The 23,790-nt window shown below is 40.8% G+C and overlaps 1 protein-coding gene across 3 annotated transcripts in view; it reads left to right on the forward strand.

Annotated features, from left to right (window-relative positions):
- KBTBD3 (kelch repeat and BTB domain containing 3) overlaps window positions 1-21,580 on the forward strand; it is a 28,470-nt gene extending 6,890 nt beyond the window's left edge. For 2 of the 3 annotated variants that reach the window (XR_004375011.2, XR_012655050.1), the window contains exon 3: window positions 273-5,358. Coding sequence is in view for 1 of the 3 variants with exons in the window: in XM_032790008.2 (XP_032645899.1) it covers window positions 9,577-9,803; window positions 16,270-17,899 (1,857 nt within the window). In the remaining 2 variants the exon portion in view is untranslated. Of the gene's footprint in view, window positions 1-272; window positions 5,359-9,552; window positions 9,804-16,269 lie in introns of those variants that run through there. The other variant, XM_032790008.2, reaches the window with a different exon arrangement.
- The last annotated feature ends 2,210 nt before the right edge of the window (window positions 21,581-23,790 follow it).

Genomic DNA, 23,790 nt, shown 5'->3' on the forward strand with positions numbered 1-23,790 from the left:
ATGCAAGGTGGCAAGTTAACAAAGCATGGCAGAGTGCTGTAGAAAGGCACTTTACTGATGCTCATTGTCAGAATGTTGCCTCAGAGCCCTCCTAATTTGAATTGCCTCCCCGTTATACCGTTCATAGCCCTGGTAGCAGTCTGCTGCATGCTCCATAATATTTGTGAGACTAAGGGTGAAAAATTTCTCCCGGGATGAAGAATGGAGGCAGATCACTTGGCTTCTGAATTTGAACAGACAGATATGACCATGAGAATGTTTTCCTCTTTTAGGTCTAACTTGCCATAAAGGCAGTGCCAGCACACTTTTGATCGGCCAAAGACACATTCTGCATCTGCTCAACCCATTGTTGAAGCACTTCTAGCTGCTGTCAAGGTTTCCCATGCCATGAGAGTAAGAGGTATGCTGGGTCTCTCAGGAGCACTATGGGAATTTCAACATCCCCCACTGGAATCTTCTGGTTTGGAAAGAAAGTTCCTGCTTGCCGCTTTCTGTACAGGTCAGTGTTTCTGAAAATGTGTGCATCATGCATCTTCCCGGACCACCCTGCTTTAATGTCAGTGAAATGCCCACGGTGATCCACAAGCACCTGCAATACTATAAAGAAGTACCCCTTTCTATTGATCTACTCTACCACAAGATGGTCCAGGCCCAAAATTGTAATATGCATGCCGTGTATCACCCCTCCGCATTTAGGGAATCCCATTACAGCAAAGCCATCCACTATTTCATGCACATTGCCAAGAGTCACAGTCCTTCGTAGCAGGATGCAATTAATGCCCCTGCACACTTGCGTTAATACTGTCCCAACAGTGGACTTACCGACTCCAAATTGACCAACCAATAGCAGTCCACGGTTGCCAGCTTCCACGCCTTGATCACCATGCACTTCTCCACTGAGAGGGCAGCTCTCATTTTGGTGTCCTTATGCCAAAGTGCTGGGGCGAGCTCCGAACACAGTTCCAGGAAGGTGTCTGTCCACATCCAAAAGTTCTGCAGTTACTGCTCATCATCCCAGACCTGCATAACAATGCGATCTCAGCAGTCAGTGCTTGTTTCCTAAGCCCAAAAGTGACAGTCCACTGTGTTCAGCTGCTCCATGAATGCCAGAAGTAATCTGGTGTTTCTTTCCATGGCACATAGCATGTTAGGCAGCTCTGATTCCTGTTCGGATTGGGAGCTCATGATATACCGCATGGCCACCTGCAATGCAATTATACACAATGACTACAACAGTAGAGAGTAGTGTGGGATCCATCCTTTCATACAGTGGTGGCAGGTGAACAGTAAATGGGGGCATTGAAAAATGTCACAAAAAGCAGTCAGAATCTCATGGAATGCTGGAATTGAAAGAACTGCATCATGGAATGTGATCCATGGGACGCTTTTCCACAACTCCTAGCTGCAGAAGGTGGCAAGTAGCACAGTGGGATAGCTATCCATAGTGCACTGCCCTCACTGTCGATGCTAGAGCACCAAGCGTGGACGTGTTTCGCTGACAGAAGGAGCGTAATGTGAACATGCACAAGTGATGTAATTTTAGCACTTCTTGATCATTGGCATAACTTTTGTTGACAAAACTGTAATGTAGACAAGGCCTCAGTACCTTTCACAGACCTGAAGAAGACCTCTGTGTAGCTTGACAGCTTGTCAGTCTCACCAACAGAAATTGGTTCAATAAAAGATACTATCTCACCTACCTTGTCTCTCTAATTATGGACTTACTTTTTTGCTAAAGAAAATCCATTGGGAAACTTACACTTTATGTAAATTGCATTTTGCACATAAAATGAGCACAAAATACTATAAAAAGAATTTATATACATCTTTTAATATATTTCTATACTTAAATCAAATGAAGTCGGGCAAGACTACAAAACACATTAAAAACAGTAAGTTTCCCTCCTTGAGGAGATTTTTTATTTTTTCCCCCCCCCAGAGCAGGAGTCCAAAACGGTGTAATTCCACAAAGGAACTTCCGTGTGAAATTATATTTATACTCTTAATTCCTAGGTTTTGGACTTGCTGCATAGCTCCTCCCCCTGGAACCCTAAAACATCTAAACTTGAGAAAGTTTAGCTGTACAAGCAAATCTAATCCCTCTCCAAACACATCTAACTTGGGGGGCAGGGAGCGAGGTTGGTCTCATTGGATTAATATAATCAGTTAGGATATGCAATTAAAGATCATTACTTGCAGGGAGGAAATCTTCCATCTCTGCAACATCACCAGGAATCAATGCGATTTCAGTGCTTCATACTGGTACCATGCTGTTTTCTTCATGCAGTTCTAAATATCTAAAAGCTTTAAAGCGTGTCAGTTTCCCTTCTGTCTAATACCAAATCTAACATGTAATATTGATAAATGCCATTTTGTGAATTCAAATATCTCAGAATGTCACCAATATATGTTTTGTTATCTGAAAAAAAATGATTGACAGAATATTAATTGCCTGTAAAGTTCAATTATTTATGAAGAGATGATGGGGACGTTTGCTGTTTTTTACATATAAATAACTGAGCTCACACCAAGGTAAAGCAATTTTTAATATTTGGCACAAAACAAGGAAATCAGTCTTCTAAAAAACTTACGTTTTGAAAAAATGACTTAATATTTTTAGTTTAGCGAAATATCCTGTAAAATTGTAATAACAGTCTGTTTTTAGTATCAGATTTTAAAGTTTTGCAGTCCCATAGAGCGACTTACGGGTTTCTATAAAACTACCTCTAGCAGCAGCAAAGGCAGTTATGCATTAATAAGATAATAAATATGTTTAAATAACCTTCGTTGTACTTTGCAATGATATTTGGTATTAAAATAGGAGGACCAAGAAGAGGAGAAAATTAAAATTCTCCCCATTCTACATGAAGTGTAGATATTTCTCTAAATTCCCAGCAGATTTCTGGTTTCTTTGGTGGCATCTCTTTTCCCCTAAGGTATAGAAAACTGTAAGATGGTGAAGTTTGGGAGCTGTTGGGACTGCTGTGCCCCCTAACTATTCAATTGGGTTGGCCTTTCTCACACTGCTCTCTGCTGGTGACCCAGCCAGCCTCTCTAGTCCTTGTTATCACCCAACACTACAGTAGGTGGTGCCACATATCCAACTGAGTTATCTGAGTACTATACCTAAGCCACTCATGGACAAACTGGAGGCCACTACCCAACTTCCCAGCTCCCCAGCTTTGAATCCTTACTGGAGTATAAACTCAGAATTATACCAACTTGCACTGCACAGAGATCTGTATGCTGCAAGCTTAGTAATTCATTCCCCCCCCCATGTGGGAAAGATGTGCAACAGCCTTTGTTTACCAAGTTGAGATTTTCCCAACCACGTCACTTAAAACACACTGGTTAATATAAAACAAGTTTATTAACTACAGAAAGATAGATTTTAAGTGATTATAGGAGATGGAGATAACATAAGAATGGCCATACTGAGTCGGACCAAAGGTCCATCTAGCCCAGTATCCTGTCTTCCGACAATAGCCAATGCCAGGTGCCCTAGAGGGAATGAACAGAACAGGTAATCATCAAGTTATAACAAACAGATCAAAGCCTAGGAAATTAAAGAAAAATGCAAACAAAGCCTAATATACTAGACAGATAGGATTTGAATTAGCAATAACACCCTGACTGATGATACAAGCAGTCTGCTAAGTTCCCATTCAGAGGCTAGAAATGCCTTTAGCCTGGGACCAGCACTCCCCCCAGTTCAGTTATTGTTCCTCAGGTGTTTCCAGTGTTCTCTTGCATGGCAAATGGGGTCAAGAGATGATGTCACGCTCTATCTTTTATAGTCTTTCCATATGGTGGGAACCCTTACCGCCACGCTAAGTTCCCAGCCCAGTTTGTAGAAAAATACAAGTATGAAAATAGAATTCAGTGTCATGTGATCTGGTCACATGCTTTGCTGAGTCATAGCAGCTGTTATCTATAGACTCTGAAGTGTTCCCAGGAAGGATCACCAGGTGGGGGATAAGCTTCCTCTATGGCCTATTGTTTCCCGTAATGGCCCATTACCTTGAATAGATCCTTCACAATCAGCTGTCTAGACTGAAAGCATCTTGCCTAGTGCGTGTCACCCAGGTGTAACCGCATTTGAAATACAGATACATCACCAATATTCATAATTCCTGATATGAAAATGATCCACTCATACAAATAGGATAATCGTAGTCAGCAAATCATAACTTTTCCAATGTCACCTAACATGACACATTATGTAGAAGGTGCATCATAATTATGTTATAATTACATTATAATCGTATCGCTATGATGAATATGGGGTAAAGAGTGCCACAATCAGCATTTAAGAATATTTTTTTATTAAACTAATATCTGGTAGGAAGGGTCCCCCAGATTGGTGGAAGGCTCAGTGACAGAGGAAGTGTTTTTTGCGAATAAATGTTGTTTCTCTTAGTGAAAATATCCACCTGTGTGGAGCAGACACTGCTTGAGAGTTCCCAGCAGCTAAAGTGATTTTTTTTTTTCACCAGCCAGGAAAGAGAGAATAGTCTCTGGGGTAAAGGAAAAGATGGTTCCTTTGGGGTTGTTTGTTTGTAGTATATTATAGGGTAAAGGCAGTCTAAGGGTATGTCTACACTACAATTAGATACCCATGGCTATCCCATGCCACCTGACTCAGGCTCACAGAGCTGGGGCTAAGGAGCTGTTTAATTGTGGTGTAGACGTTTGGGCTTAAACTAGAGCCTAGGCTCTAGGACCCTGTGAGATGAGAGGCTCCCAGAGCTCAGACTGCAGCCTGAGCCTGAAATGTCTACTCTACCCCACAGTTAAACAACCCCTTAGCCTGAGTCCCATGAACCTGAGTCAGCTGGCATGGAAAAGCTGCAGGTGTCTAATAGTAACGTAGACCTACCCTAAAGAGCCCAGCCTTTGAAAGCTGTATTTTGAAAGACAACAGTGAGTTACAGATTGTTTGTTTGTATTATGGAAGTGCCTTGGATGGCTCAACTAAGATTAAGGCCCCATTGTACTAGGCACTGTACAAACAGAATAAGAAACATTTTCTTCCCCCAAAAAATTCATTCTAAAGTTCTGTTTATTTCCATTGTTGTAGTAGACCTTGTGGAATGGATCACATTGCTCTTAGCAGGAGACTTGATTGAGGAATTGTAACTTTGATGTATTTCCATTGTGATCTATCTGGAGATGGTTGTCTTATGTCTTTCAACCTTTTTCTGACTCCTGTATAAGTCTGAGTGTCTGTCTTTCATCATATTCAAGTTTTGTTAATTAAAATCTAAAAGCCTGTCCCTATCCAGGATATGAAGTTGATATTCAAATGAGTATTTTGGCTTGCACAAAGCATAAGAAAATAAACTGATTTAAGTAGAATTGTGTTCCTCGTATTTATAAAATCAGAAGAACATCTGAGTGATTGTCTGCAAAGTGATGTAATGAAATATAGAAAATAAAGTTTTTTTCACAAAGATCTCCCAAACCACTGACTCTTGTAGCTGTTGTGATTCCGCTTAGAAAAGAGCACTTGAGTGTCAGCAAAAAAAAGGGTACTTCTAAGGCAGTGGTGGGCAACCTGTGGCCCACTGTTTTCTGCAGCTCCCTTTGGCCAGGAACAGTGAACCGCGGTCACTGGGAGCTGAGGGGGACCGTGCCTGTGATGGTTAAAGTCAGCAAAATGTCTCATGGCCTGCAATCAGATTCTCTGATGGGCCTCAGGTTGCCCACTGCTGTTATAAGAGCTGAAATGGTGGCTTAATCATTGCTTGTAAAACTGTATTTGAATTCCATTTTTTCCTCTGATCTTTGATCAGTGGACACAGTTTGGGTGCAGTTAAACATTTTCTTTTACCTTTTGTTAGTAGAAAAGATACTACTAGTTTGAGTGGATATTCCCTTTCCTTGCTGCTGGTTACAGTGGTATTCTCCATTATATTTTACCTATTGGTGAAAGAAAACAGTAGCTGAGAGTCTGCCTTAAAGTATGTGTGGGTGTAATAGGAGGCTATTTCCTTTATGCAGATGGAGAAAGGATCCTAATGTGAACGCCTGAACTCTAAAAGAACTTTGTAACAGTTCTTTATCAAAAGGAATGCTACACTTGCTTTTAAGGAACATAACCAGGCAACCTCAGAGATGTATTTTATACCAGGCTAAACAAGTCCAAATTTGCTTGCATGGTTTTCTATATTTGAGTGCGAAGTCTATCATTTCACTGGAATACCTGCATTCCTGAAGATTTAGTCTTTCAGATGGCAGGCTGTCAGTCAGCCTCTAACAATCTGTGCCTCTATGACTTGTGGACATTGGGGTCTCTGAGTTATCAGAATAAATAGTTGTCATAAGTAGATAGGTAAGAGTTAATTTTATTTTACCTGTAAAGGGTGAACAAAGGGGGAACCAAACACCTGACCAGAGGACCAATCAGAGACCTGGATTTTTTTTAAGAGTCTGGGAGGGAACTGGAAACTCGGGGTCTTTTTGTTTTCCTCGGCTGTGAGTAAACAAGCTTTTCTTCTAACTCCATCTTCTTTCAAATATTCTACTATCAAGTGTGAGTACAAAGGAACCAAAGTAATCGGCTGTGATGTGCTTTGATTTGTATTTACATGGGTGTTGATTTGCTGGACTGGTTTAATTGGGCTATCTTTTAAATCAGACTGTTTATTCCTATTTTCTTATAAGCCATATTCCTGTATTGAGTTTCTTAATGCAGTATTATTGTTCTGTATTTTCTTTCTTTTTATATAAAGTTTCTTTTTAAAACTTGTGGGAGTTTCTTTTCCTAGTGAGGCAGAGGGGAGAGGAATTTCTGTGCCCGGAGCTCTGTTACATCTGTGACAGGCTAGGGGGGGAGGGAAAAGCCCAAGCTCTGTGTCTTACTTTCCTATTGTCCCAGGGCGGGAAAAGGCTACGGGACAAAGGGAGGGGTGAATCTCTTGTGTGAGCTGACTAGGTTTGAATGCATAGCCTCGGGGAAGCTAGATTGCCTCTCTGGTTGTATTCAAAGGGAATAGGACAGCATCGCACCGGCTAACCCAGGAAAGGGGGGGAAGCTGGGGGATGAGATAGAGGAGACCCAGGGGCTCTGGGTCTTGGAGGGGTCCCCCAAGGAAAGGTTTGGGGAACCCGAGGGGGCCGAAACCCTGGAAAACTTCGGCTGGTGGCAGCGAAATAAGATCCAAGCTGGGTATAAGCTTGGGAAGGTTCACAGTAAGCACCCAGATTTTGTACGCTAAAGTCCAGATTTGGGACAGACGTTTACCACAATAGTAATCTTGTTCTTCTATATTTTCGTAGTAACCCAGGCCTAGAATGAAAAGGAGTGCATATATGAGGTTGTCTGACCAAGGAAAGGAGAAGATACCTTCTTCCAAGTGCAAGGGTGACAATGCTGGGAGCAAGATCAGTGGATCTCTGCTGTTCCAGGAGCCACCTGACTGACTGTAGATAAAAATATAGATTGGTCCAACTCCTCCTCTTCTGTGGCAGATATCTTCTGTTGAGAAGACTACTGCGTGGCTTAGCTTGGATATATGACCTTGATGGATAAGCGCTTACACCCAAAATATTCAGATTTGTTGTGGGTTCCGGGTTTAGTCTGGAATATTTTATTCCATTGTGGCAATTCAGGTGGGCTATTATCTGTTGTCATTTTCAGTCAACGTTGTGGAGGTCTCCTGCAGAATCTTGAAGGAAAAAATCTATAGCATTAAGCATTAAGCAGGAGGTCTGATTCTTATTTAGGCCTGGGGGAAACACCTAACCCCCACTGTAGATGCAGCTAGATTGATGAAAAAATTCTTCTGCCTCTTGGAAAGATGGATTACCTACATCCAGGGAAAAAAGCCTTTCCGTTGATGTAGGAAGCATCTATACTATAGCAGCACAGCTGTTGTGCCACTGTAGTGTAGACATACCCTTACACTAAGGTCACCTTGCACTTCTCTGGCAGCATAAAGAGGCCTTAAAGTAGGTATAAATATAATTTAACCATTTACACTGCTGGGGTAAAATGGTCTTATTGCGATGAGAATCAAGACCAGGGTGTGTTAAGGGCACTGTGCTTGAATGTTAGGGCTTTCACCAGTAAGAACTTGTCTACACAGAGGTTGCACTGATTTAAGTTAAATTAATTTAAAACTGCTGATAGCTGTTTAGCTTGCAACTCTGAATTTTACAGGTGCAGGCTAAACCAATAGGAACCCAATTTAAATAGACTAAGCAGGTCCACACACAAAGCATATGTCTTCACTTCCGGCCGGATCAGCGGGCAGCAATCGATCCAGCGGGGATCAGGATTTATCGCGTCTAGTCTTGACGTGATAAATCGATTCCCCGAGCACTCTCCCGTTGACTCCTGTACTCCAGCTTGGCAAGAGGCGCAGGCAGATTTGACAGGGGAGCAGCAGCAGTCGACTCACCATAGTGCAGACACTGCGGTAAGTAGATCTAAGTACATTGACTTCAGCCACGTTATTCACGTAACTTAGATCGATCCCCCAACTCCACCCCCTCCACCCCCAGTGTAGACTAGGCCAAAGTTTCATCAGTTTAACTACATTGGTTTAAAAACATGTCTGTGATTAAACCAGTGCAACTTGGTATGTAGATCAGGCCTTAGTCATTCAATTAGTTCTGTATCTGTATTCCTTCATCTTTTAGGCTATGTCTACACCTAAAATGCTACAGTGGCATCGCTGCATCTGCGCTGTCGTAGAGCATCAGTTTAGACACTCACTACGGTGACAGGAAGCATTGCTGTAGTTAAACCACCTCTCTGAAAGGAGGAATTCTTCTGCCAACCTAACGCTTACACCGGGGGGTTAGGTCAGCACAGCAGTGTAGAAAAGACATTAATTTTATGAATTAGCCTATTGGTGTCATCCAGAGTCTTTACCAAACTGAAACATTTTCACACCCCTGAGAGACATAGCCATGCTGATGTAAGCTTCCAGTGTAGCCCCCGACCTTACTAGTTTAGGCAACCTATGGCATGTGTGCCGAAGGCGGCATGCGAGCTGATTTTCAGTGGCACTCACACTGCCCGGGTCCTGGCCACTGGTCTGGGGGAGCTCTGCATTTTAATTTAATTTTAAATGGAAGCTTCTCAAGCATTTTAAAAACATTATCTACTTTACATACAACAATAGTTTAGTTATATATTATAGACTTCTAGAAAGAGACCTTCTAAAAACGTTAAAATGTGTTACTGGCACACAAAACCTTAAATTAGAGTGAATAAATGAAGACTCAGCACACCACTTCTAAACTTCTGGATTATATGGTGTCATTTTCATTTGCCATAGAAATAAGAAAATTCCAACTTTATAAACTAATACAGAGGAAAATCATGTAGGAAATATTGCCTGATTCATTTAATGAAATATATATCAACTATGTGGAGTAAAATTATTAGATTCAATCTAAACCCAGTGAAAAGTTCATTAATGGACAAATCTTAGCAGTGATGCACATTATTTACGTACTAAATCTTTCAGAATTTTTTTGTGGCATTAAGTTGTTTCTGAAATAACATCATAAAATCAGTGACTTATTTTTCCATTTCAGTTTTAGGAATATATTGAAGAAACCATGGACATCAACAGGATGGACAATCAACCATGGACAATCAACAGTGAAACTTCTGTTCCTGAAAAGAAAATCAACTCCTTAGTAGCTGAAGATCATGCTCAGCAAATTCTAAATGTACTGCAAAGTTTCAGAGAAAATAATATCTTTTTTGACTTTAAAATACTTGTGAAAGATGAAATAATCCCCTGTCATCGTTGTGTACTAGCAGCATGCAGTGACTTTTTCAGGTAAGCCTACTTCTAATGTAATTTTGAAGAGAGTTGATATTTTTAAATTCTTGGTGGGAAAATGTAACCATAGAAATTAAGATAAATCAAAGTGACATATCTATCCCCAGCACTTTGAGCAGAGTAATCATTCATATTAAACTCAGATCCAGTCATGCATATTACCAAAAAATGGAGTGACCCTTTGTCTGAGGTGCATACGGTAGTCTGCATTCTAAAATGTAACTATAGAATCCTAATTAAATATTGTGCACTGGGAAGACTGTGCATGTCTTCTGTATCTGTATTTGAATGTCCACAACTCAAAATATGGTTTGACTTAATGTGGGGAGGGCCAAACCCTATACCTCATACATTCTTATTGTAGAATGCCCACAAGTAGATCATGAATATATTTATTATTATATGTTTTTCCATAACATTATGGAATAAACTTCACAAGGGCTTTCTCTGATAAGTAGACAGTAGACTGATGATTAAGGAGTGACGTGATGTATGTACATGGGGGGAACATAATTTTTATAATCGGCTCATCAATCTGGCAGAAAAAACTATAACAAAATCCAATGGCTGGAAGTTGAAAGTAGACACTTTCGGACTGGAAATAAGGTTCAATTTTTTTAACTATTAGGGTATTTGCCATTGGAACAACTTACCAAGGGTTGTGTTGAATTTTGTGTTGCTGGCAAATTTTAAAATCACAATTGGATGTTTTACTTAAAGATATGCACTAGCTCAAATAGGAATTTATTCAGGAAGGTCCTGTGGCCCGTGTCATGCAGGGGATCATATGAGATGATCACAGTGGTCCCTTCTGGCCTTTTGATCCATGAATGAATCTATAAATGCTGTAAGAAAATGACTGAAAAAACAAAAATCCCAGCAATTTTTCAAAAACTTCAACTAAATGCAAAATCCAGCCTCAAATTTGTGGCTTTCCCTGTGGTAATTGTAACCATAAATTAATTAATGAATAACTAACACTTATCTATGTACAGGATGTAGTCCTTTCCATTATAATATGAATGATCTTCATTGCCAAAAGACCCTGGCTAACCTGTGTTTCAGTAAGGCACAAACCTGCAAATCTACACTGAAAGATTTCTAGGTTTACTGTTCAGTGAGGCAGAAAATTTCAGTATTTCTGTTGTTATGAAAAGCAAAACTAGTACAAGTGAGATTACGTTTCCCAGAGATCAAAAGAGGAGTAACATTGCTGCCCAGTTTTACCATGGCATAAACTCAAGCTCTGGGATACTTACTGCTGATTGCCTCTCCTGCCAGTTTCTCCACTTGCTCCTTTAACTGAAAACAAATTCTCATTCCAGCTCCTACAGGATTGAAGAGGAACTGGCTGGTCACACTAAGTGTAGCAGGAGACCTTTAGAAAGGCTGCCTCCATAACCCTACTTCCTGCCTCTTTCTGCAGCAGTTCGTAAGATAGCTACCCCTGCACTGCTCTAAATTCAAGCTAGTGATGGGAATAAGTAAAGATGGGAAGAGAATGAGAATTGAAGGAGCTATGGGTCATTCTTCCCCTTCAGCAAAAATAAGGCTGATGTTCAAGATATGTTTCTTTCCCTCAGCTATACTGAATTCTGCACAAAGGAAGTAATGTTTCTCAAGAAGTACTTTTGAAGAAGGGAGGAGTGATAAGAGAGAGGATGTTTCTTTCTATTCTCTCTACTAGTTGGATCCTCTTCACTCCTACAGCAGAGTTGCTTACAGGAGCAGTGACTGACTGAAACTATCCTACCTCCTCTCAGCAGTAGAAACCTTTGGGCAGTTTTACACTTAAAATGCTGCAGCACTTCAGTGAAGATGCTACTGTGCCGATGGGAAAGTTTCTCTCATCAGTGTAGTTAATCCATGTCACGAGAGGCAGTAGCTATGGGGACAAGAGAAACTCTCCCATCTATAGAGCGCTGTCTACATCAGGGGTTAGCAGCAAAGAGTCCTGTGGCACCTTATAGACTAATAGACATATTGAAGCATGAGCTTTCGTGGGTGAATACCCACTTCGTCAGCTGCATCTGATGAAGTGGGTATTCACCTTGCATCCGACAAAGTGAGTATTCACCCACGAAAACTCATGCTCCAATACGTCTGTTAGTCTATAAGGTGCCACAGGACTCTTTGCTGCTTTTACAGATCCAGACTAACACGTCTACCCCTCTGATACTTGATCAGGGATTAGGTTGGTTTAACCGTGTTGCTTAGGGGTGTGGATTTTTCACATCTCTGAGCAACATTGTTATACCCATGTGAGTTTGTATTGTAGACCTGGATAGAAAGGAGCAACACTAAATATCTTTGTTTTTCATGGTCTCATTTAGAACCTAGGTGGGGCAGGCAGTTGACATGGCAAAGTGTAGGTCCACTACTTAGTGGGGAAGGAGAGCTAATAATGGACAGCACAAACTGAGGTGTTTAATGCTCTTTTGCTTCAGTCATCACTAAAAAGGTTAATTTTGACCAAATGCTTAACACAATTAATATTAACAAGGGAGAAAGAACACAAGCCAGAATAGGGAAAGAATAAGTTAAAAAATATTTAGATAAGCTATATGTATTCAACTTGGCTGGGCCTGATGACATTCACCTGGGGTATTTAAGGAACTAGCTGAAGCAATCTCAGGACCATTAGTGATTTTCTTCAAGGATGGGTGAGTCCCAGAAGACTGCAGCAGGGCAAACATAGTACCTATCTTTAAAAAGGGGAACAAAGAACACCTGGGGAATTGCATACCAGTCAGACTAACTTCAGTTGCTGGAAAGATACTAGAACAAATTATTAAGCCGTTTGTAAGCACCGAGAATATAATAGGATGATAAGAAAGGCTGTGAGTTTGTCATAGAGGTCACAAAAGTCCCAGATTCCATGACTTTCCATGACTTCTGTTACTTCTGCAGCGGCTGGTGCACCTGGCTCAGGGGCAGGTCAGGCAGCCCCTGCGGCAGTCGCTCTGGCCATTGCTGGGGCAGTCTCGGGTCCCCACACGCAACCCCCCCTGCCCAGCAGCAGAGTTTTGGAGGGGACAGGAAGTTGAGGCATGGGACAGGGTGAGGCAGGCTCTGGGTGGTGCTTACCTGGTTGGCTCCCAGAAGCGGCAACATCCCCTTGCTCAGCTGCTAGGTGGAGGCATAACCAGGCAGCTCTGCATGCTGGGTATGCGGAGGTCTTCCAGGGAGTACATCAACTAATCTAGATATTTGCCTAGTTTTACAATAGGCTACATAAAAAAGCACTAGTGAAGTCAATATAAACTAAAATTTCGTATAGACAATGACTTCTTTATACTGTTCTCCATATCCATTAAAGGTAGGACAATGTTATCAGTTTAATCTGCAGCAACGGAGATTAGGGTTAGATATTAGGAAAATCTTTCTGATTATAAGGATAATTAAGCACTGGAACAGGTTGTCATGGGAGGTTGTGAAATCCCCCTCACTGGAAATTTTTAAGAACATGCTAGACAAACGTGTCTAGGTATACTTGGTCCTGCCTCAGCAAAGAGGAATAGACTAGATCAGTGGTTCTGATGCTTATTTGATCACAGCTCCCTTCTTTGTGTCTGTAGTAGTTTACACACACACCCTCCCACCACACAAGTACATATACCAATACAAAAAAATCAACATGCAACTCTCTTTAGATATTAAAAACAGTAAGGCATTGATTCATACAGAGCCAACGATCCATTGTAAAAAGAGCAAAACTGCAACTATAGTCGCTGCTTACAATGAAATGTGCACACCATGCATTGCAAATGGATTAACATACAGATGGCAATGACTTTGTATAATGCTATCCAAGCTTAAAAGATATCCATCAAAATGCACAGCATCATCTAGAGTCAAATGCACAGCGCCATCTGAGGGCTTGATATGTCTGGAGCAATCAGCTCTGCTAGTTATTCATTGCTGTGGGTAAAATATGCTCAGTAAGCTTTTTCCCCCAAAGCTTCTCACGCCTCCCCACCAGAGGGGCCTGCCCTCCAGTTTGAGAATCTCTGAACTAGATGACTCTTGAGATACATTTCTGCTCTACACGTTCCTGCTCTACATTTCTATGGTTCTTTGTTGGTCTACAGGAAATGTGATGTCACCAGCATTGTCTTTTCACCAGTAGTTATTAGTATGCAAACTTCACTGCTCCTAGGCTCCCCACCTTAGCATCTCACTAATCCATGCTAGTTAGTATATACTGAGTAATCCAAATATAATCAAAACAAGTTACAGTACAATTTGCAGAATGTCATTTTTAAATATTGTAGAATACCGTGAGCCAAATTCAGCTTTGACATAAATAGGAGTAATTGAAATATATGGAGTTGCACAGTTTCATACCAGAGCTGAATTTGATCCAAAGTATGAAAGAACATAGCATGATGGAATGGAAATGGTTTATAAAAAGTCTAAAGGAGATGTAATTACTAGTTGCATACTGTCTTCACTTCAGTGATGTGTCACAGAGTGCTTCAACCCTTACTTGCTTTCTCTTGGAACTTAACCTCTTGGGGTATGTCCACAGCCCACAGCAGCGAGCCTCCTAGCTCGTGTCAGCAGACTCGGGCTCATGCTACTTCACTAAAAATAGCTGCATAAATGTTGTGGCTTGGGCTCTGAAGCCTAGGGAAGGGTGTAGGCTTCTGAGCTCCAGATGTGACTTTGAAGCACTGTCTACACAGATATTTTGACCATGGTAGCACAAGCCCCATGAGTCCAAGTCTGTTGACCCAGGCTGGGAGGCTTACTGTGTAAACATGCTCTTGATGACAATAAGTGTGCATGTATGGAAGGTTCAGTACAGGAGCTGTGATCTTATTATGATAATAAATGTGACTGGGTGCATACTAACTTCCCTCTCTAGGGGACACAGGACCCTGGCACCACACAAGAATCATATTCAAAAAATCTCTCCCTCTCCATTGTTTGGCAGAATACAGGGGCTAGGCAGGAAGTTGCTTAGATTCTGGGACTGTCAGACAACCAGACACAGTTGGTTTATGAACCAGTCACAAAGAAGTCAGGGACCAGAAGGGGGAAAGGGTGTTCTTATTACAGAAGGAGACTGCCGATCAGAAACTCAGCATAAGAACATTTACCATGGGAGTGTACTTGTATCCCAGAAGATAAGGGCTTTATTTTGGGATTGTATTTGCTCTTGGGTATATCAGTGTGTGAGTTCTGGAATAGCCCCACCTGTTGCAGTGACATTTTATGTTTAAATCTTTTAGGATAATGTACCATGGGATGATATGAGAGGAGGAGTTCCACAAGGCTCTGCTCTTGGTCCCTTCATTTTTTCTCTCCTATACCCTATTGATTGGTGATATCTGCTCATGGCTTTAACTACCATCTTTACTGACTCAAGATGTACCTTTCTGCTAGCAGGTTTAATTCCCTCCACCCAATCCTGTATCTCAGCTTCGTTTTCTGGCATCTCTTTGTGGATGTCAACTTAAATTCCACAAGGCCACAGCTAAGCTCCTGATTTTTTCCACCATCCCCAACCCCTTGTTATAACTGTGGAGAATACCACTATCTGCCCAGTTGCTCAGGCCTGTAACCTGGATATTAGCCCTCTCTTTCAACCCACCATCAAGGCTTTGCCTGAATCCTGCTTCATCCAACGTAATATTTAAACTATTGATCCTTTCCTCTCTGTCCACACTGTCAAAACTTATTTTGGCTCTTACCATCTCATGTCTTGGCTCCTCCTCTGTGGCCTTGAGAGCTGCAGTCTTTTCCCTCCCCCGCCATAAATCTATTAAAAATACTGCTTCCAAGATCATTTTCCTGGGCAATTCCTTTGATCAGGTCACCCTTCTCTGTTCCTCCATTGGCTCCTCCTTTTCCACCGTATCTAACATATGCTTCTTGTCTTGACCTTTGAGGCCCTTCATATTTTAGCCCCAGTCAGCTTATCTGCTGTATTATTTTATTGCACCATCTAGATCAGTGGTTCTCAGCCTTTCCAAACTACTGTATCCCTTTCAGGAATCTGATTTGTCTTGTGAACCCCCAAATTTCACCTGACTTAAAAACTACTTGCTTACTTAATCAGACAAAAATATAAAAGTGTCACAGCCACACTATTACTGAAATTGCTTCTTTCTCATTTTTACTATATAATTGTAAAATAAATCAATTGGAATATAAACATTGTACTTACATTTCAGTGTCTAGTATATAGAGGGATATAAACATGTAATTGTATGAAACTTTAGTTTGTACTGACTTCACTAGTGCTTTTCTGTGTGGCCTGTTGTAAAACCAGGCAAATACCTAGATGAGTTGAAGTACCCCCTGGAAGACCTCTGCATGCTCCCAGGGGTATGTGTTGAGAACCACTGATCTAGAATTTTTTTCTCCTTCTCAATATAGTGTTTTCTTGTCTTCTGTTTGCTAGATCTGTAATGTTATTTAATTTGTGTATATGTCTCCTGTATTTTACTTGCAGAGCCATGTTTGAGGTTAACATGAAAGAAAGAGATGATGGGAATGTTACTATTAGTAATTTATCACCCAAAGCGGTGAAGGCTTTTCTCGATTACGCCTATACAGGAAAAACTGAGATAACAAATGATAATGTGGAAATGTTCTTCCAGTTGTCATCATTTCTTCAAGTTTCACACCTCTCCAAAGCTTGCAGTGAATTTCTAATAGAAAGTGTTGATCTTGGGAACTGTTTACAGTTGTTGTCTATATCAGAAAGTTATGGTTCTGTTCATTTGTTTGATCATGCACTAGAGTTTGTACAGCACTGCTTTTCCTTGCTACTCAAATCTAGTGATTTCTTGGAGATGAATTTTGAGATATTGCAAAAATGTATTGAAGCAGATGAGCTATATGTCCCTGAGGAAGAATCTGTGTTGAAAGCTGTCCTACAGTGGACCAAACATAATTTAGAAACAAGACAGAAGCATCTCCATCACTTGATTAAAAAGGTGAGATTACATCAGTTACCTGAAAAGACACTGAAGGACTTGTTGCATTCTGAAGAATATTTGCTTCAGAGCACTGACTGCTTAGGAATAATCAATGATGCAGTTAAAAGTGTACAAAACTCCAGTGGACTATTTCCAGATGCTCGTCCTTCAACAACAGAAAAATATATATTTGTTCACAAGACTGAAGAAAATGGGGAAAACAGACACACATTTTGCTATAATGTCAAAACTGATAAATGGAAAGAACTGCCCCACACACACATCATTGATCTGCCAGGGTCAAGTTTATCTAGTTATGGAGAAAAAATATTTATAACTGGTGGGTGCAAAGGGAACTGCTGTAGGACTGTTAGACTTCATATTGCTGAACGCTTTCATGATGCCACTGATCAGACTTGGTGCTACTGTCCAGTCAGCAATGATTTCTCCATAGTGTCCACTATGAAAAAAACAAGGACTATGCACACATCTGTCATGACTCTAAATCAGTTATTTATAATAGGTGGAAAGACTAAAGGAACTCAGGACATCAGAAGTCTTTTGGATGTGGAATCTTACAATCCTCTCTCCAAAGAATGGAAATCTGTAAGCCCGTTACCAAGAGGCATATACTATCCAGAAGCAAGTGCATGTCAAAATATAATTTATGTCCTTGGTGCTGAAGTAGAGATTACAGATGCCTTTAATCCATCTCTGGATTGTTTCTTTAAGTACAATGCTATGACTGATCAGTGGTCTGAGCTTGTAGCAGAGTTTGGGCAGTTTTTTCATGCAACTTTAATCAAAGCTGTTGCAGTGAACTGCACATTGTATATATGTGACCTTTCCACCTACAAGGTTTATAGCTTTTGTCCAGAAACTTGTGTTTGGAAAGGGGAAGGATCTTTTGAATGTGCTGGCTTTAATGCAGGAGCAGTTGGAATAGAAGATAAAATTTACATACTAGGTGGTGACTATGCTCCAGATGAAATTACAGATGAAGTACAAGTCTACCATAGCAACAGGTCTGAGTGGGAAGAAGTCACACCAATGCCAAGAGCCTTAACTGAGTTTCATTGTCAGATGATTCAGTTTAATAAATACAGAGACCCATGGTCATCTGTAAGGCAGTGTGCTCTGGAGCATTTTGAAACATCGTAAGTTATAACAGTCTACTTAAATGCACAAGTATTTAAAACATATTATTTTTAGCTATTGCTATAGTTTTTTGCAAAACGATTATATTATATTATAAACATGTTCTATTGATAACTTATGTATAGAATTGTTTGTTTTTATGATAATCATGTATATCAACTTTTCCATAGAGGTTATATGTAACTTCTTTTCAGCTGTCATTTGAATAATTTGCAGAGCAACATCGCTTTTCAAGAAGTACAGTAATAGGGGTTTAATTTTGTAATATCTATGCACTGTTACTTGTATCTTCATGAATGCCCCAGTGGACAGATCACTGAGCAAGAAAATTGTGTTGATCTTTTTCCTTCATAACTAATGGAGTAGAAATATGCTGAATTTTTTGTTTAATCCTAGCAGAGGAGCTGTAAACATCATGTGTCAGTTTACCCTTGCTACACTGACAACAGCAAGAGCAAATGCCAAAAAGGCCTTCACATTCACAAGGCATTGACTCTGGATATTTAGTGTGAAGGGAATAATGATTTTTACAGTTTTATTTCATTGTGGCCTGTTTTCCCTACTCGTGTACTTGCTTTCTTCATCCTAAAGCTGTTGTCAGACAATCTCTGAGATTGACACCATTTTGTAAGCAATTGCTGTATGGTGTGGGATTCACACAGCAACCTCCTGCACCTTTGCAGATGGTCATCTTGGTAGTGTTGCCAAACACAACTAGGCCAAAAGAGCAAGATTCTTGAGGTTGCTCTCAGACCTAGGATTTCCATCTGTCAAATCTATTAGTGCTACATACTACAGCCATGTGTATACTACTGGCTAAATCAGCATTGCTGTGATGGAAGCAGTGTATTGATTTAGTGAGCCTGGTGAAGATACGCTAAGTCCATGGGAGATTGCTCTCTCATTGACGTCTGTACTCCATCTCCCTGAAAGGTGGAAGCTATGTCAACGGGAAAGCATCTCCCATCAACAATAGCACGGTGTAAACACTGCTGTAAATCGACCTAAGTTACGTTGACTTCAGTTACGTAATTTACTAAACTGAAGTAACATAACTTAGATTGACTTACAGCATTAGTGTAGACCAGCCCTAAGTCACTGGGCTAGCCTCTGCAGTACTTTGTATCACAAATTCTAGATATTATTGCTTCAATTAACTAAATTGGAAGTGTATGTGTTTCAATGTATATAAAATACCAAATACAGTACTGAAAAATACCCAAAACCCCACACTTTTAAAATCAAAGTGGACAAGTATTTCTAAAGTCAAGTAATAATTTTTTTAAAAAGAATTGTAAATAGTCCATGTTTTAACTGAACTAAAAGACACTTCAAGATATGTACTTTCACTTTGTACCTCACAATCCACCTTACGTGTAGAAATACTATATGGTAACCACTAGACTAAGTATATTGCTTGGATTTTTAACATAGTAACCTATTATAATAAGAATGTTAAACTTGCAATGGATTTTTAGTATTACTATTAATCTACATATGGTTCCTGGGGCAAATTTAGCCCCCCACCTCCAAAGTGGATCTTTCACAGAGGAAGAGGTGCTAATTACGGTTGCTAGGTTCCACGCACAGAGACAAGCATGGGAAGATTGGAAATAAGGAAGGGAGACAGACATCTGTCCTGTGGAGGGGTACTGGCCTGCAAGTAGCCTTCACAGAAGGGTTCTGTAATTTTCCACAACATGGGTGGGAAAGATTCCTTTTCTTCCCAGTACTCGGCCCAGCTACTTGGGCCGAGCAATGGGGTCTGAATTTGCTCTAATGAATAATGTATACTATAGTGACAATATATTAGAAACAGTAAACTCATGCTATGCTAGACAGAATTATATTAAGCATTTGGCTATAGCATGTACCCTGTTTAAGCAATGTAAAATTAAAATTCCAGAAGGAAAAGCTATAGAAATCTTTTCTGATAGTTGAGACTATCTGGATAATTTTAGAAAATACCACATGTGCATTGGGCTGGCATTTTGGAAAAGTCAAGTCAGTATTGTCTGGAATTGATTCTCTCTTTGTGGCTATTATTTGCGGCTAATATTTCTGTTTCAAACACTATACTGTATAAGGCCCCAATCCTGCAATTGGCTGTGCAGACACACCATTGAAATCAGTGGGGCTCTGTGCTGGTGAATAGGTCTGCCTACCTGAGCCTTATAGGATTGGGAGTTAACACAGGCAGGTCGTAGAACTATATTAATATTTTTAGTGCAGTGTTAACTGTAAAAAAGAGCAGGGCAAAAGCAGAATCTTATGCTTTCATGCACACATTCTAGTGAAAGTGTTTTCCAGAACTGCCTAATATACACTGTCTTTCTCTAATATTTGAGATGGCAGAAATAAGATTTTAATTTTTCAGTTGGATTCCTGTGATTTTAGTGAGACACAGGCCATGTGACTATAGAATGGTTAAACTTTCCAGATCCCCATGAGTCTAGTTGCAATTGACATCTCCGGTATGTGCAGGCCATAATGGCCACTTTTAACCTAACGTATCAGTCTTAGATCAAGATTGCACCAGTCAGTGCCAGATATTCTCAGATGTTACCTGCTCTATTACAAGGAAATAAAGACAAAAACAAAAATAGCACTGGTTTAGTAATTTGGTATCAGGCAGCCATATGAAGTTAGCCAACATTTACCAAGATGACTTTCATAAGAACATAAATGAAATTTTGTAAATTTAAAGAGCCTGTTCTTCAAATAAATCTGTAGTTTGTAATAAGATTTAGGTCAAATTCTGTTAACAAAAAATAGTAAACAGTTTGCTATTGGTATCAAGAGATTTTAGTGTTAAGAAGGTAACATCTACTTTTATACTACTTCTTCCCCAAATTATTCACAGACTATGCTTAAATATGATGTAGTTCACAATCCTCCCACCGAAAGCAACTGTCACTTGGGTTAGAACACAACTGTTTGTTCTTAATGGAAAGCAAATGTTCAGAACAATTCTGGAAAAGTGAAAAGTATCAAAATGAAACCACAAGAAAAAAATGTAAGTATATCGTATAATGACCCAGTTTCAGATTTGATGGGGACACTGAAGCTAACACTACTATTCTTGCAAAATCTAGGGTGGAGTCTTACTAACCATGAGTTTTTACAACTTAATTGTCACTTCTCATCAAAAATACAGGATCTCATTCTCCACTGCTTTGTCCTTGTGTAGTAGTTTACACCCATGTAAAGTGAGTAAAATTGAAAATGCTATGACATGTTGGATGTGCAGTTTATTAAGGTGTAAAGGACAGGTTCAAGGAAATAGAGAATCAGGCCCATAGTATTTTTAACTATCACCATCACTAGCAACTTGTTGGGCTACAGTCAGCATTGAGTCAGGGGAAAGAATGACACCAATTGAATCACAAATAGTGTTTGTTATAGCAATCTGACTTTCCTTTGAGGTCTTCTATCCAAGCACTGTTTAGGCCTAATCCTGTTTTGCTTTGGGCACCTGATGGAATCATAACCCATGGTAAAACTCTTGCCATTATTTATATCTCTATTTCATCAAATATATATATAGTGATGCTTCACTCAGATTTTTATTTTAAAATAGATATGTTACTTTAATTTTTTCTTAAAGCTGTGCTACATTTTGCATATCTAATAATAACTAAGAAATGTCTTTAAATCCAATAAAATATCTGTAAACAAAACCTATGTACAGGGCTGTTGCATCTTAGGTGGGGGTTCCGTTCCATGGTTATCCCGTAAAGCGAAAACCGCATATAGTCAAAGCACCAAGCCCTTTAAATCCCACCCGCAGCTCCGGTGGCGGGGCCGGGAGGGAGGGCATTTAAACGGCTGGTGGACCCCTTCAGATGCCCTCCCCCGGTCCCGCCGCCGGAGCCGCAAGCGGGATTTAAAGGGCTCCCCGCCCCCGCCCGGCCGCCGGAGCTGCGGGCAGGATTTAAAGGGCTCTGCCAGGCTTCCCGCCACGGTGGGGAGCCCGGTGGAGCCCTTTAAATACCTCCCAGTCCCGCTGCCGGAGCTGTGGGCGGGATTTAAAGGGATCCCCTCCGCCCGGCCTCCGGATCTGTGGGCAGGATTTAAAGGGCTCCGTAGGGCTTCCCGCTGCAGCAGGGAGCCCAGTGGAACCCTTTAAATGCTGCCCCGGCCCGGCTGCCAAAGCTGCAGGCGGGATTTAAAGGACTCCGCTAGGCTTCCTGCCGTAGTGGGGAGCCCGGAGGAGCCCTTTAAATCTCACCCGCAGCTTTGGGAGCCGGGCTGGGGCTGGCATTTAAAGGGCCCGAAGCTCCACGGTGGCTGGAGCCTCGGCCTTTTAGTTCGCCCCAGGGGCTACCAGCCACCTCTGCAGCTGGGAGCCCCCTCAGTGATTTAAAGGCCCTGGGACTCCCAGCCACAGCTGGTGCCCCAGGACCTTTAAATCTTGAGGCCATGCCTCTTCTACTTGAGGCCACGCCCCCTCCTGGACTCCAGGTCTTTCAGCGTAAAGCTGAAATCGCACATGTTAAATGCGTGTAATTTGCGAGAGACCTGTATAATTTTTGAGAATGAAACCATGTGAAAGAGCTGACTGAAATGAATTTTTTTTGCTCATAATTATAATTCAAGAGGAAAGCAAAATTTAAGGCACAGATAAAAAAAGAGGTGGTAGTAGATGCAGTCATTAAAAATTGCATCTTGTTTGTTTAAAATAGTCAGCCAATTTCTCTGCTAGTGCAGCTACACTGAAATTTATGCAATTACACCAGCAGATGATTTGAGCCACTGTTCCAGGCTAAATCATTTACAATGCTGTGTGCTGCCTAAAGATCATAAAGCATTTTACGCCTATGCATTAAGTGGCTTTAACTTTTTTTCATCTATGGAGAGCAAGTTGCTATCGTTAAAGCACAAACAACTAGTAAATTACACAATGCATCCTATCAGAGGAGTAGAACTTACCTTCAGATACATCAGTGTTACACAAGGGCATGGAGAGGACAAATGTAAGACGCGGCTTGGTTAAGCAGTTACTTTTGTTCTGCCCTTCTGATACCAATGCTTCAGTAATAAAAATGGATGTGTGAGTTAAGATAATTTGTCAGTTTAATATATACCTTGACTTGATTCCTAATTTCCCCACTTCTGTTATCCCACGAACTAGCAACATTTATCTCAGTCATTTCTACACAACTATTTTAAAATGTTTACATTTCATACATCTGTCACAGGTCAGAGCCACAGCACCTGTATTCCCCCTCCATTGTACCCTTACGAGCACCCCTTCTAGGCTCCCAGCTCCTCAGGCAAAGACCCACATCTCTCTTACTTATGACTGAGGTTTTTCTACGCTGCACAGTTCCCTGCCTACACTGTGATATCCCCAGCAAGCCAGACCACCTAAAAGGCCAAAGGCCAATGTTTGCACTTTGCTTTCTCTCCAGAGGTTATGTCCAAAATTATAAGTTATCATACAGCTCTTTATTAGCAAGCACATTTATTGTTAAAGTGAAAGCATTACAGAAAAAACATAAAAAAATCTATATACATGTTCAAAATTCACAACTGAGTTTACCCTGTGCATTACGAGTTCATAACTGTCCCAGGTTTAGAACCAGAAGAGCCATGAATAGTTCAGTCTTTCCTTTATAATAACTTGGGCCTTTGATCTTGGCCTCATCTAACAGGTGATCAGCAGACAATGGCTCATGCCTCAGAATATAACTTTACATAACAGGAAGTGGGGAATTTGCATTCACTTCTTCCTGGCTATTGCCCAAGAAAACCACTTAACGTGTTCCAAAAGTCTATTTTTGTATGGCACATTGTTCAGTATAGTCCTTTAATACCACCACCACCCCTCTTGGTCTCACAGCTGTCATAGCTCCTCCCCCTTGAGAGGTTACATACAATCACAGCCCACA

Source organism: Chelonoidis abingdonii, chromosome 1 (genome assembly GCF_003597395.2).
Source record: "Chelonoidis abingdonii isolate Lonesome George chromosome 1, CheloAbing_2.0, whole genome shotgun sequence".
Taxonomy (NCBI): Eukaryota; Metazoa; Chordata; order Testudines; family Testudinidae; genus Chelonoidis; species Chelonoidis abingdonii.